This window comes from Papaver somniferum, chromosome 9 (genome assembly GCF_003573695.1).
Source record: "Papaver somniferum cultivar HN1 chromosome 9, ASM357369v1, whole genome shotgun sequence".
In the NCBI taxonomy this organism is placed as follows: domain Eukaryota; kingdom Viridiplantae; phylum Streptophyta; class Magnoliopsida; order Ranunculales; family Papaveraceae; genus Papaver; species Papaver somniferum.
Genome location: NC_039366.1, coordinates 180,685,574 through 180,696,838, shown reverse-complemented (window position 1 = coordinate 180,696,838; position 11,265 = coordinate 180,685,574). Strand labels below are relative to the sequence as shown.

The window sequence follows — 11,265 nt, the reverse complement described above, 5'->3', positions numbered from 1 at the left end:
CATTCCTCTTTGTAACGAATTCACCATATTGAAGCTAAGCGAAGGGCCACAGTAGTTAAATTTCGCTGGAATTAAGCTAGCTAAGCGAAAAAACCAACCATAATGCTTGGTCTAACCAAAAAAAAATAACTAAATTGAAGTCTGTTGGTCTGTATTTGGATGTGCGTAGGATTTTGATGTATCCAACAAATTTGGTAGCTCCCGCAGTAGAGTGTTGCTTAATTGATTTTTGTTGAACAAAGATTTTGATATAGTTTAGGTAGGATAGAGTTTGAGTTTTCACGATACTACACGGGAATCTTTCACCTACTCACAGAGATTGAGAAGAACGGGAAACGTCGGATTGAATTATAGGAGGTTACCTCAGCCACTACTAACAAAGGCAAAGCTGACGAGACGCACCCGAATTCAATAAGAAATCTCATGGCAAAGTTAGCTGTGATGTGTGTTTTGTAATATAGATAGATAAGGATACAACATATGGGGAGATATTTCTCTATAACTACAATTTAAGCTTCTGTGCTACCCAGCCTTTTCCAGTAAAGGGAAGTGCAAATTTGAACAGGAGAAAAAACATATAAATGAGACAAAAGGTCGCAAACCCAACCAGCACCTTCCACCAGTAAAGGTCGATACCTTTTCCTTCTCCCTACTGTCAGTCACAATAATGACCATAGATCTTTATGGCCTTGGCCTCTAGGCTCCTCAAAATCAAGAAACAGTCCGCCCGTAGCAGACAGACGCAAGATAGAGATTCTTGGCCCATTTCTCCTGCACATCCCAACCCATTAGTCATTAGAACACTTGGATCAGTCAACTAAAAAATCGACTTTGCTTTTGTTATTGAAAAATTAGGGAATCTGTGTATTTCAACCTTGAGAGATGCGTATCAGGTATCAACAACGAACCATATCACCATTCTACTAAAGAGGGATCTACAAATATAAATGTTCTACTCTAAAGAACCACATCACCATTCTACTAAAGAGGGATCTACAAATATAAATGTTCTACTCTAATAGCCAACTTTATCCTGACTCGGAGGTACATCCATGACAAGCCAAGATCTACAAATATAAAAATGCTCTATTCTAATGGTTTAAGCCAACTTTACCCTGACTCAGAGGTATATATGACAGACAAGAGATTTATGTAGTGGTGTAGAGGAGTACAACTAGTTGGTATTTTGGACAAATTCAAAACAGATGATCAAGAGAATTTAGGCAAGACAAAATTTCTTGTACGCTAATGCACAAATTATAAGCATGTCAGAATTAGTGAGATAAATGTCAATCACCTTAACATGGGTACTTGGAAATGCAGATGTCCTTAGGGTCTCTTGGGTTTCATCTCCAGGTTTACGCTTGGGCACACTCAAGATGAGAGCAGTTTGATCCCAAGTAGCAGCTGTGGAAGTTATCCGGTAACCATTATCCCACCGTCTATGGATACCATCACTTGGATAGAGAAAATCAAGCTCCACGACCTAAAAAAGAATACACAAAAGAAAGAATTATCAGAAACATAAAAAGAGCAGTTTCCGCAGTACCAATGAGTAAAAAATTAAATAAAAAAAGAGTTGATGAGTAAAAATCAGGGATCTCGAAGTCAAACAAAATTTGATGCCCAAATAGTAAAAGGCGTGAAAAACCCTGGTAGCAAGTGGCAATTATCTCAAATAATTTAATATTTGCAATGGAGCATGTAGGAGCCAGAAGAATGATAATGCATTTAAAATAATGATATGATATCAAGTTTAAACTCTACTTGGTCACTGAAGCCTGCATTGCGAGACATGACTACACCCCAGCGGCTTCCAGCAGTTGCCATTGATGTTACATGGAATCCTTCTCTCCATTTCTTATTTATCCACTTAAAGGGGAAAGCATCACTAACTTTGTAAGACTGCTGTGTGTATTGAGTTCCTGTTACAGTTAGATCATATAGAATTCAGTAACTGAAGTTGAAGACCGCACATAAAGGAAAAAAAATCTACAGATATGTGAACTACGCTGTATTAAGACATAACCATTGAATCTGAGAGCAGGAAAAACTAATTTCATTTATGTGTCTAGTAACTAATAACCGACATAGGATATCTGACAAGACGCGGAGAGACGAACCTTTAGACATCACAACAAGAGAGCTCCCATTGTTAGCACCAGCTATAGAGCTAATGTAATAGTTCTTCTCCCATTGCTCCATGATCCACTCCTGTAATAATGAAAGCATTCCGCAACTTAAATTATAGAAAAATTTAATCTAAGTGTTACTCTATATGTTCTTGAAGTTGGAGATAGCAAAACGTGAAACTGAACAAATCAATAAACCATACCTTGTGTAAGAAGTGTGGTGATAATTCATAAACTTGAGCTGTAAAACCAGTTCCTGCATCCATAATCAGCGCCCATAAGTTGGAACAAGATGCCACACAACTTATAAGAAGACCATCTTCATTTCCTCTCTCTACATGCGCTGCTAATCGTGCATCTGCAACATTATAGTGGTACCTAGTACAAAGAAAACAGCCATGTCAACATTCAGCAAGCATAAGGCTAAATGAGGAGGCTGATTTGGACTAACACCTTAGTATCTGTAAAGATGATTAGCCCTAAATGAGAAAATGATGAAAGGGAAAGGCAAAGATCTTTTCTTCAGTTACCAACTCATAGATGAATTTGAAGACACTTTTTAGTTAACAGTTAACACAATAATAATCCCTCCGAATCAATTTAAGAGATGCTTTAGGGGCCTTTTTATGTATCACAAAAAGTCAAAAGTTTCACATTTTTTCACCAAAAAGTTTCAACAAAGTCCTTGTTTATATTGAATATTGTACTCTTCGTAGGGTATTGTAAACATGAATATAAAGGGAGGGTAAAGGTTTCTCTCGCTATTTTTTAATCTGCATGCAAAACTCCAGAGTAATTAGTCTTAAGAAGAAAGCAAATTACCTCTGTTTCATAGGCATCCTAGCATTGTAAACAGAGATCCATTGTGTTGCAGGAACTCCCAACCTGACCTTCTTCTTGGGTTGCCCATCGTCTTCTTCCTCTATTGTCAACCTACCCCGTTTTTGACCAACTTGGATAATAATCTAGCAAATGATTCCATAATCACACAATATAAAAAACCAACCTTAAAAACAATTATAATCTTAAATATGACACTGAAAGGTAAAATAACCAAACCGTTACGGAAAATAGTTACAACTAACCTTCTGAGCACCATCTGTATTTAATGGCCTGACAGCAGGATTTGGTCCAAGCAAACCCTCAAATAAAGAAACTAATTTAGAGTAGTTGGGTTCCTCATCAAACTTCATATTCACAACTATTTCAAGAAATTGCTTAAACGGTGGAGGGCAGAAGCAACACAGCATTTCAGAAGATGTTGCCATCTTTTTTTTGCAAACTAAGAAGGATTTGTTGTCACCCTGATAGCCCTGCCATGGTAACCTTCCCCGGTGAAGGAAGATAAGTGTATACGCAAGGGATTCAAGATCGTCTCTTCTGCTAGCAGTTCTTCCCAGGTGAGCGTGAACGCTTGCGTATCGAACCGTTCCCCTACATTTGATTGAAAGAAATACAATATATATCATAAAAAGAAAAGATAAAAGGGTTAAAGAGTGCAATTCACAAATCATTAACAAAGAAAATTACACCACTTACCTGAAGACATCAGGACGTTGATCATATTCAACATGTTGACCACTAGCACTATCTCTCCATTTAGTTGCTGCAGGATCATATATGCCAGTTAAAAAAAAATTAAAAAAAAAAAAAAATAGTACAAAAAAATATCTAGGAATTTCCAGCAAAGGTAGGGCACTGTTCTAACCTAATCCGAGATCAACAAGAAACAACTTTTTCTCTTGTGCTGTATTGGGCTGACCGAGAAGAAAATTTTCAGGCTTCACATCTCCATGAACATAACTAATATCAGGAAGAGGCATAATGAGAAATGAAGCACCGTAGAAAATAGTTATCGGAATAAAAAAAATGCCGGATCACATCAATGCTACTTCCTTCAAAGAATATAAGGGAATAGCAAAAGTAAAACAAAATGAACATGTAGCTATTACCCTCTTAAGTGCATCTTCTCCAGGATTGATATAGACTCAACAGCAATACAAGCTACCATTTCTGAAGACATCCTGCAGATTTAAAAGCCATACAAGGCCAATGTATAACAATTAACAAGTTAATAATCAAACAAGTAAAATCAATTCCATAAATACAGTCTCCATTTAACAAATCTATATATTTAAAGAATCAGACAAACATTTATCCAGACCATCTTAAAATTCTTGTTGACCTCCTCCAGCACAAAAACCTTTTATTTTATAACCAGTAAAACTTAAGAATGATATTAAATGCATAACAGTTTTCTTTTCAGAACCCTCCCTTGACAGGCCTCCTAAGTACGCTAGCAGCAGTCAGGAGCATTCTAGATGCTCATTAGAAGGATTTGTCATACAAGTAAAATATTCAAACACAGTAACTCGAAATAGGTGAAAATATAAAACAGTCCAATACTGAGGAAATGAAAACTCACGCTTGCCCTGAAGAATTCCATGCATCCCACAAGCTAGGCCCTAACATGTCCATAACCTAATCAAAGTGCAGTTAAAATCAATAGAATGGAAAGAAAATTTAATTTGGCAACTCCAAATTATCCCACAAAAAAGCAATATAGGTTCTAGGCTTACCATTACATAGTAGTCACCTTGCCTCCCTTTATAGTGTACTCTGGGCACACCATGACTGCCGCCAAGAGTGCTAGCCAAACAAAAATTATATACTTAGCAAATGAGGATTGTGAAGAAAGAAAAAAAAATCATAAAAACATGAAAAATATAATCTGTATATTAATAACATCCAGCCGTACTTATAAACTTGCCACTCGTATGGAGGACCATAATTGCAACCTTTACTGCTTCTATGCTCAAATTTCAGAGCCACCTGCTGATGACAGAACAGGCCGAAACAAATGTCTTATTAAATCAAACCTTTATAATTAATGTATAAACCAATCACCTATCTGAATGGTATTCCAGGCAAATTACCTCCAGGGCCCCAGGACCTGTTGCTCTTTCACTACCTCCTGACACACGACGGCCAACAAAAACTTGCCCAAAACCACCTTTACCTAGCTTCCTATCAACTTTATAAATTGGTGATCCTCCAACCTGAACCTGCACCAACAAAGACGATAAGGATTAAGTTAAGGATATGATTGAGGTCAGGGACAACAGCAAAACCATAAAACAAAACAAAGCTGTAGATAATAAGGATCGCAGTAGTTCAAAAATGACTGTAAGTAGCCATATATCTCAACAGACAAACAACCCAGCAAACAAGAATCTCAGTGATGGATAAAAAGGGCAGTTTACCATACATGAGCTCAAACACTCAACAGATAGAGCTCTATAATAACAATTAGCACCAACTGCCATAGGCATGTTACCTACGCAACCTATATCTTTTATAACATTTGAACAAGCACCAATGCTAACAATTTCCGCAGCTCTAAACATTTCTCAGGGATGACACAGATGAATGAAACAAAAATCTACTGCAGATGAGAAATAAACCTAAAAAAAAGTACTTAAAACAATATAATGAACAAAACAAAATAGCTATTGAAACAACAGAAGCCAAACTAAATCAAACCCAATCCAGATTAAAATTAAAAATTAAAAAATTAGGTAATATACCCTTTCAGGAAAAGGAGCAGTACTTCCTTCTTCTTCTTGAGCAACAACCTTATTAGCACTCAAACCATCACTATCATCACCCATGATTTCTTTCTTCTTACTACTTTCTAACCCAAGCTCCTTTTCTTCTTCAGCTTCTTCTTCTTCTGGTTGTTGTTTAATTTCCTCGGGAATCACAACCACAGCAGCTTTAGCTTGATTTCTAGTTCTAGGTCCTGAAACTGATTTCAGGTTTGCTTCCTTACCACCAACGATTTTCGCAGCCTCTGCTGCTGCTGCACCAGCTCTGGTTCGTGCGTTGTTGTTAACCAGAGGTTGAGGATTATCTAGGTTATCTACAACAGTGTTTTTACGCCGTTGATGATCTAATATTGGAGCACGGCGTTTACGTACTCCACTACGGAGTTCAGGCATATTTCATCCATACAAAGTGAAATTTTTCCTTCCAGTAATCTAATCATTTCTTTTTTCACCTTCGCGCGAAAATTCCCATCATTACTGGAAAAACAATAAAAATTAATCGATTCTTTTCTCTGCAACAACACCAAAAAAACCCCTAGAAGATTTTCTGATGAGAGAGAGAGAGAGGGTTGTACGAAGACTTATTTGCCCTTTGTTCTTTTTTTTGTCGATGGAAGAGAGAAGAAATTTGAATGTCGATTTGGTTGAAGGAAGAGATCGAAAATGAAATGGAACTCCTATTCTAAAACGTGTGAAGAGATAGAGGGATTGAATGAATCTGAACTTACTTTATTCCTTTTTTTTTCTTCTTCTTCGAATTAGTTGGGGGTGGGATGGTATTATTATTAACACGTACCGATCGTGGGGCTCATGGGCTAGCTGAGGATTGCATCCATAAGAGCCTGTTTGGCAACTGTTTCTCCTGAAGTACAAGTCAGAAAGCAAAGATATATTTATAGTTTGTTTGGATACCAGAAGTCACAAGCAGAACTATTTCGCTTCAGCGTGTTTGGATACCAGAAGCATAAATACTTCTGTTTCACCAAAAGTTAATTTTTTTGCTTCTAAAAATCATTCTGAAATTGTTTGTTGTGTTTGGATACACATCTAGAAGTAGCTTTTTGACTTCTAGAAACATAAAAGTCGACTTTTTGTGAAGCAAAATATCTGGACTTCTGACTTCTGCTTATGGAGAAGCAGAAGTCAGAAACATAATTCTATCCAAACGCAATATTACCCAAACTAACTTCTGACCTTTCTGCTTCCAGAAGTTAAAAAGCAATTTCTGGATGTGTATCCAAACTTCACAAAAACCGATTTTATGTTTCTAGAAATCGATTTGAAAAATTATTGCCAAACTGACTTCTGACTTTCTACTTCCAAAAAATCGAAAAATAGTTTTGGAATGTACATCCAAATACCCTGTCACTTTTGGAGTATTATTTTTGCTTTCGAAGGCTATACTGAAATCAATCTAACTTATGACCTTTCCCTCGAAAAGGTATTTCTTGTGTGGTATTATAATGCCCTAGAACTAGCGTGGAACAATGTTCTTTCTGTATGCAAGAAAAATCTTTATATGGGTGGACAATTAAAGATAACTGAGCTCGGATCATTTAATTTACCAAAATATTAAGTTTGGGAGCCAGCTGAATTGGGGGGCAACTGTTCCTTCATCCCTCAAGTTAACTTCCCTTGCTCTCTGAGACCTTTAGAGCTTTGATCTTATTGGACTAAAGTAAAATTATATGCATTTTCTATGAGTGCACGGCAATGGAATTCTTTTTTAAGGAAAATAGGTAATTTATAAAAGACTAACTAAAAGCATTAGCATCATTCAATATTGTTAGTAAAGCCATTAACATAGACGAAGAAAAGATTTGAATCCTAATACTTTATTTATCTATTTATAGTTTTTGTGTAATGCAAAAAAAAAGATAGAATTTGATTCCAACATTACATAAAAAGGTTTTTAGATTGGTTAGCTAAGACATCTATTACACGACCCCTCAATTTTTTATCTCTCATCAAAAATGAAACTCTTCAAACCTTGAATTCACAAAACAATACAACCATGATCTCCCGTTTCTCCTACGGCTAAACATTATTATCCACCGGCCCTTACACGATGTAGTCACATAATTTCTGGGTGTGGCTCTATTCTGCAATCGGTATTCAACTGGTTTTCATTTAATTTCAACCCTAATTTTTTCGGTGTTGTATAACCCAATAACTCGATTCAATCTCATATGATTGAATCCCCATGGACACGATATCGAAGACCTTTTCCCCCTTTCATTAATGTTGGATAAAAGGTTCAATTTTTGGATTTTAAAACCTAGTTGGTTTTGTAATTATGGATTTTAGTCTGCGCCTCCATTTGAATTAAATTTATTCATCATGATGCTTTATCTCTCCCTCAAATCTCTTTGTTGCAGCTGGTCTACAAATCAATTACCAAGGTTTTATTGTTCCTCCTCTTGGATATCTCATCTTTTGCAGAAGCAATTTTTTATTGAACCTTGGAGATGCGGAAATATTAGGTGGTGAATTTACAAAAGTAAAGGTAAACCCTGATTCTCGTATTTGTTGTACCCGTTTAAAACCTCAATTGCAACTCCATGTTTCGTGCAATTCTTTTTATCCCTGTTTCATCTCTATATTAATTAATTACAATCATTCTATTCTTAATTTTTATAACCTATCCCCAAAAACCCTTATAAATACCCCCAAAATCCTCATTATCTATGTTCATCCCAGTCTCAACTATTTCTTTGTTATCTTGCCTTAATGTGTTTGTTTTCCTGTTTCTTTGGTTTTTTTAGTTTTTCTTCCATTTTTTTAATGTGAGTGTTTTCCTGTTTCTCTGGTTTTTTAATGTGTTAGGAATGCTTTTATTCCTGTTAGATAATGTAAAGGTCAATTCGTAGGTAGATTTTTAACAAAAATGGACACAAATTCCTTCTTTTTGAGAAATGCTTTAAAGTTCATATGAGAGTTATACGGTGAACTTTCTGTTAGTAAAATGGATAGAGTTTTTACTTTATTAATCTTGAATGTAAACATGAAATGTTTAAAGTACTACGACAAGGAACTAGAGTAGTATGTTGTGACATTTTTATGATTTAAATATGTAATTTCTCTATCCTCCCTGAAAATATCTCTATGTCCTTTGAGGATTTTGAAATAACCCTTCACAACATGTATCCTGAACATAATAGGATAGTAAATGTTATGGAAAACACTCAGAACTTGGGAGAACTTGTTGCTTCTAATGATCATATACCAACTCACCATGGTTACAGCTCCATGAGAATTAGGCTCAGATTAACCTTACTAATCCTCTCAAATTTGGCGCTCTTGCTTTTAATGATCTTAATAGTGTCAACTGGATTGAATTTGTGTTTCAAGAACTGCCAAGACTTTCCTGCGTCTTTTGTCATCGTTTAGGTCACCTACATGAGGATTATATTGATATGTTCCTTCTCAATATCATCAAGAGGTGTATATCCCTGCCCCTCCTCAACCTGCTCAGCAAAACCCTGATCATGTTTTTGATCCCATGAATGATGATAGCTATGGCGATGACTATTATGAAGAAATATTTCACAATATCGACGTAAAAGCACCTGATAGTGATTGAAGTAAATAAAATTCATACCATATTGTGTCTCCTGCATCCTCAGGCCAAGATAAAAATCTGCAGTCTCTTTCTCAGATGGTGAAGGATATAAGCTTCATAGATTCCACTGAGATATCTTCTGATTCTGAAAGAAAAACTTCAGATGCTTGGATTTTATGAGATAATGATAACATAGATGGAAATCAAGTTTTAGAGCAGCAATTTATGTCATCTCTAGTGTCTCCATCACAGTTATCTCCTCAACATTAAAAATTCAGCCATTTCAGTTTCTTAGTCTCAGACGTTGAAGAAACTGAGTTGATTTCTGATGAAGACATTCAAGTACTCGTGCAAGTCCGGCCTTAAAAGACAAAATCCATCAATCTAATGTTCCCAACGCGTGAATTGGTTTTTTTCAGGTATTTATAATTCTAGAAGGGTCTCCTCTGAAGAACTTGAACAATGGAATTCTCATTATCAACCTAAAAAGTTCAAATCAACTTGCATGGATCAATACGTTTTTTCATCCCTATCCATCTGCGTGGACACAATTCAACAAAATTTGTCCGCAAATGAAGGTTTTTCGCATCAAGCTTTTTCTGTAGCACATCTGCTTGTGATAACAAATAATGCCAATTCTAATTCCCGGATATAGAACTGCCACACCCAGTTTACCAAGTGACTCCTCTCAAGGGTCGATGGATCTATCTACCACTTACTTTGGTTCCATTCCCCTTAAAGTCTATTAATGTTATAGGATAATAGTCTATCTATTTCCCTTACTTTGTTTGTTGCTTGTTTTAATCTGCTTAAGCTTGTTGTATGTGTAAATAATATCTAGGTTTTTTGTCGAGTTGCTGGACTTACCGCTTTTTTGCTTTAGCTCTATGTAATTAGGTGTTATTGTAATTTGAGCTCTAGTCTGTTACAAACTTGGTTTTAATCTCCCTATGAATATGTCCTTTGTATATATATTGTACTAAACTATCACACTAGTATTAGTTTGTTACGACTGCTTGTTTTTTTCTTTCATTGTTACTTCCATCTACACTGCATCTTAAATAGTTATCCAATAACTTTACATGAACCTCTAATATCTACATATCTTGAAATCTTTTTGCTTCTGCATTTTTATTTTGAACACAACTATATCTTTATTGCATTCATAATTTTAATTAATATCAAAACATCCTTTGTTTTGTGGTTTTAACTTATTGAAATAGTCTTACTAATTTTAATAGTTTCTCTGAGTCAGGGTCGGTGTGCCTCTTTGGTTTACTTTGCTCATTGCTTCCTGATATAATTTCATATGTATTACTTTCATTAAAAAAAATTAATTCATTCAATGAGTGCTTTCTAATTCTGTCTAGTATTAGTACACAGTTATATTTTTAATCAACTATTCTCGGTAAATTGTAATTCCCTGAGTTATCAGCTCTTCTGATTTCATGTTCATGTTGCCACTCAATCTTTTAGCTGCTCAAAACTTCTTATACCGCATCTGATTTTGTCCTTAGACTACTCCGACTTGTCTGCCTCTTTTTGGTTTTTGATTGCTACTAGTAAATTCATATACTTCAACAGTTCTTCTCCATATAGGTTTTCTAGACATATTTAGCTACATAGCTATTCATCTAAAATCAATTGCATGTTTTCAGTCTGTCAGCTCATTCTTTTAGTGTTGTATGATATTTTTTCTCTCAAAATTCCTCCTCATTGACCTTAACCACACTGCCAGCTGATTCTCAGACAATATAACAACCTTGGACCATTTTTCTCTCTTACTTTCAACTAATTGCCAACTTTAGACTAGCGCACCTTCATTACCTCTATATAGATATCTAAGCACCTTCTATACATCTTCCTTAACGATTTTATCATCTCTATCTCTAATTTCTTTTTCTTCCATTTTGACGTTCTTTACTACCCACTCTTGTATCGGCTGCCATAGGCTCAACAAATT

General features: G+C 35.6%; 1 protein-coding gene across 2 annotated transcripts; it reads right to left on the bottom strand.

The window, feature by feature from the left end:
• Positions 1 to 390: 390 nt before the first annotated feature.
• Positions 391 to 6,474, bottom strand: LOC113309608 (casein kinase 1-like protein HD16). 2 transcript variants are annotated; one of them, XM_026558059.1, is made up of 15 exons: positions 5,720 to 6,474; positions 5,069 to 5,197; positions 4,891 to 4,967; positions 4,712 to 4,781; positions 4,558 to 4,613; positions 4,085 to 4,156; positions 3,841 to 3,935; positions 3,672 to 3,738; positions 3,218 to 3,566; positions 2,955 to 3,097; positions 2,336 to 2,510; positions 2,124 to 2,214; positions 1,768 to 1,925; positions 1,298 to 1,486; positions 391 to 771 (listed from the first exon to the last, which is right to left on the bottom strand). In XM_026558059.1, exons 1-15 carry the CDS (start codon positions 6,131 to 6,133, stop codon positions 712 to 714), a joined length of 2,145 nt encoding a protein of 714 aa, XP_026413844.1. In that variant the 5' UTR covers positions 6,134 to 6,474; the 3' UTR covers positions 391 to 711. The 2 variants fall into 2 exon arrangements, with proteins under 2 accessions (XP_026413844.1, XP_026413845.1); XM_026558060.1 differs by having other exon boundaries at positions 4,891 to 4,964; positions 5,720 to 6,473.
• Positions 6,475 to 11,265: the final 4,791 nt, after the last annotated feature.

Coding starts and splice junctions, on each gene's coding strand:
- LOC113309608 (XM_026558059.1), bottom strand. CDS start 6,133: ATGCCTGAACTCCGTAGTGGAGTACGTAAACGCCGTGCTCCAATATTA. Junction 4,614..4,711: donor AAGGTGACTACTATGTAATG/GTAAGCCTAGAA, acceptor CACTTTGATTAG/GTTATGGACATGTTAGGGCC. Junction 2,511..2,954: donor AGGATGCCTATGAAACAGAG/GTAATTTGCTTT, acceptor TCTTTGTACTAG/GTACCACTATAATGTTGCAG.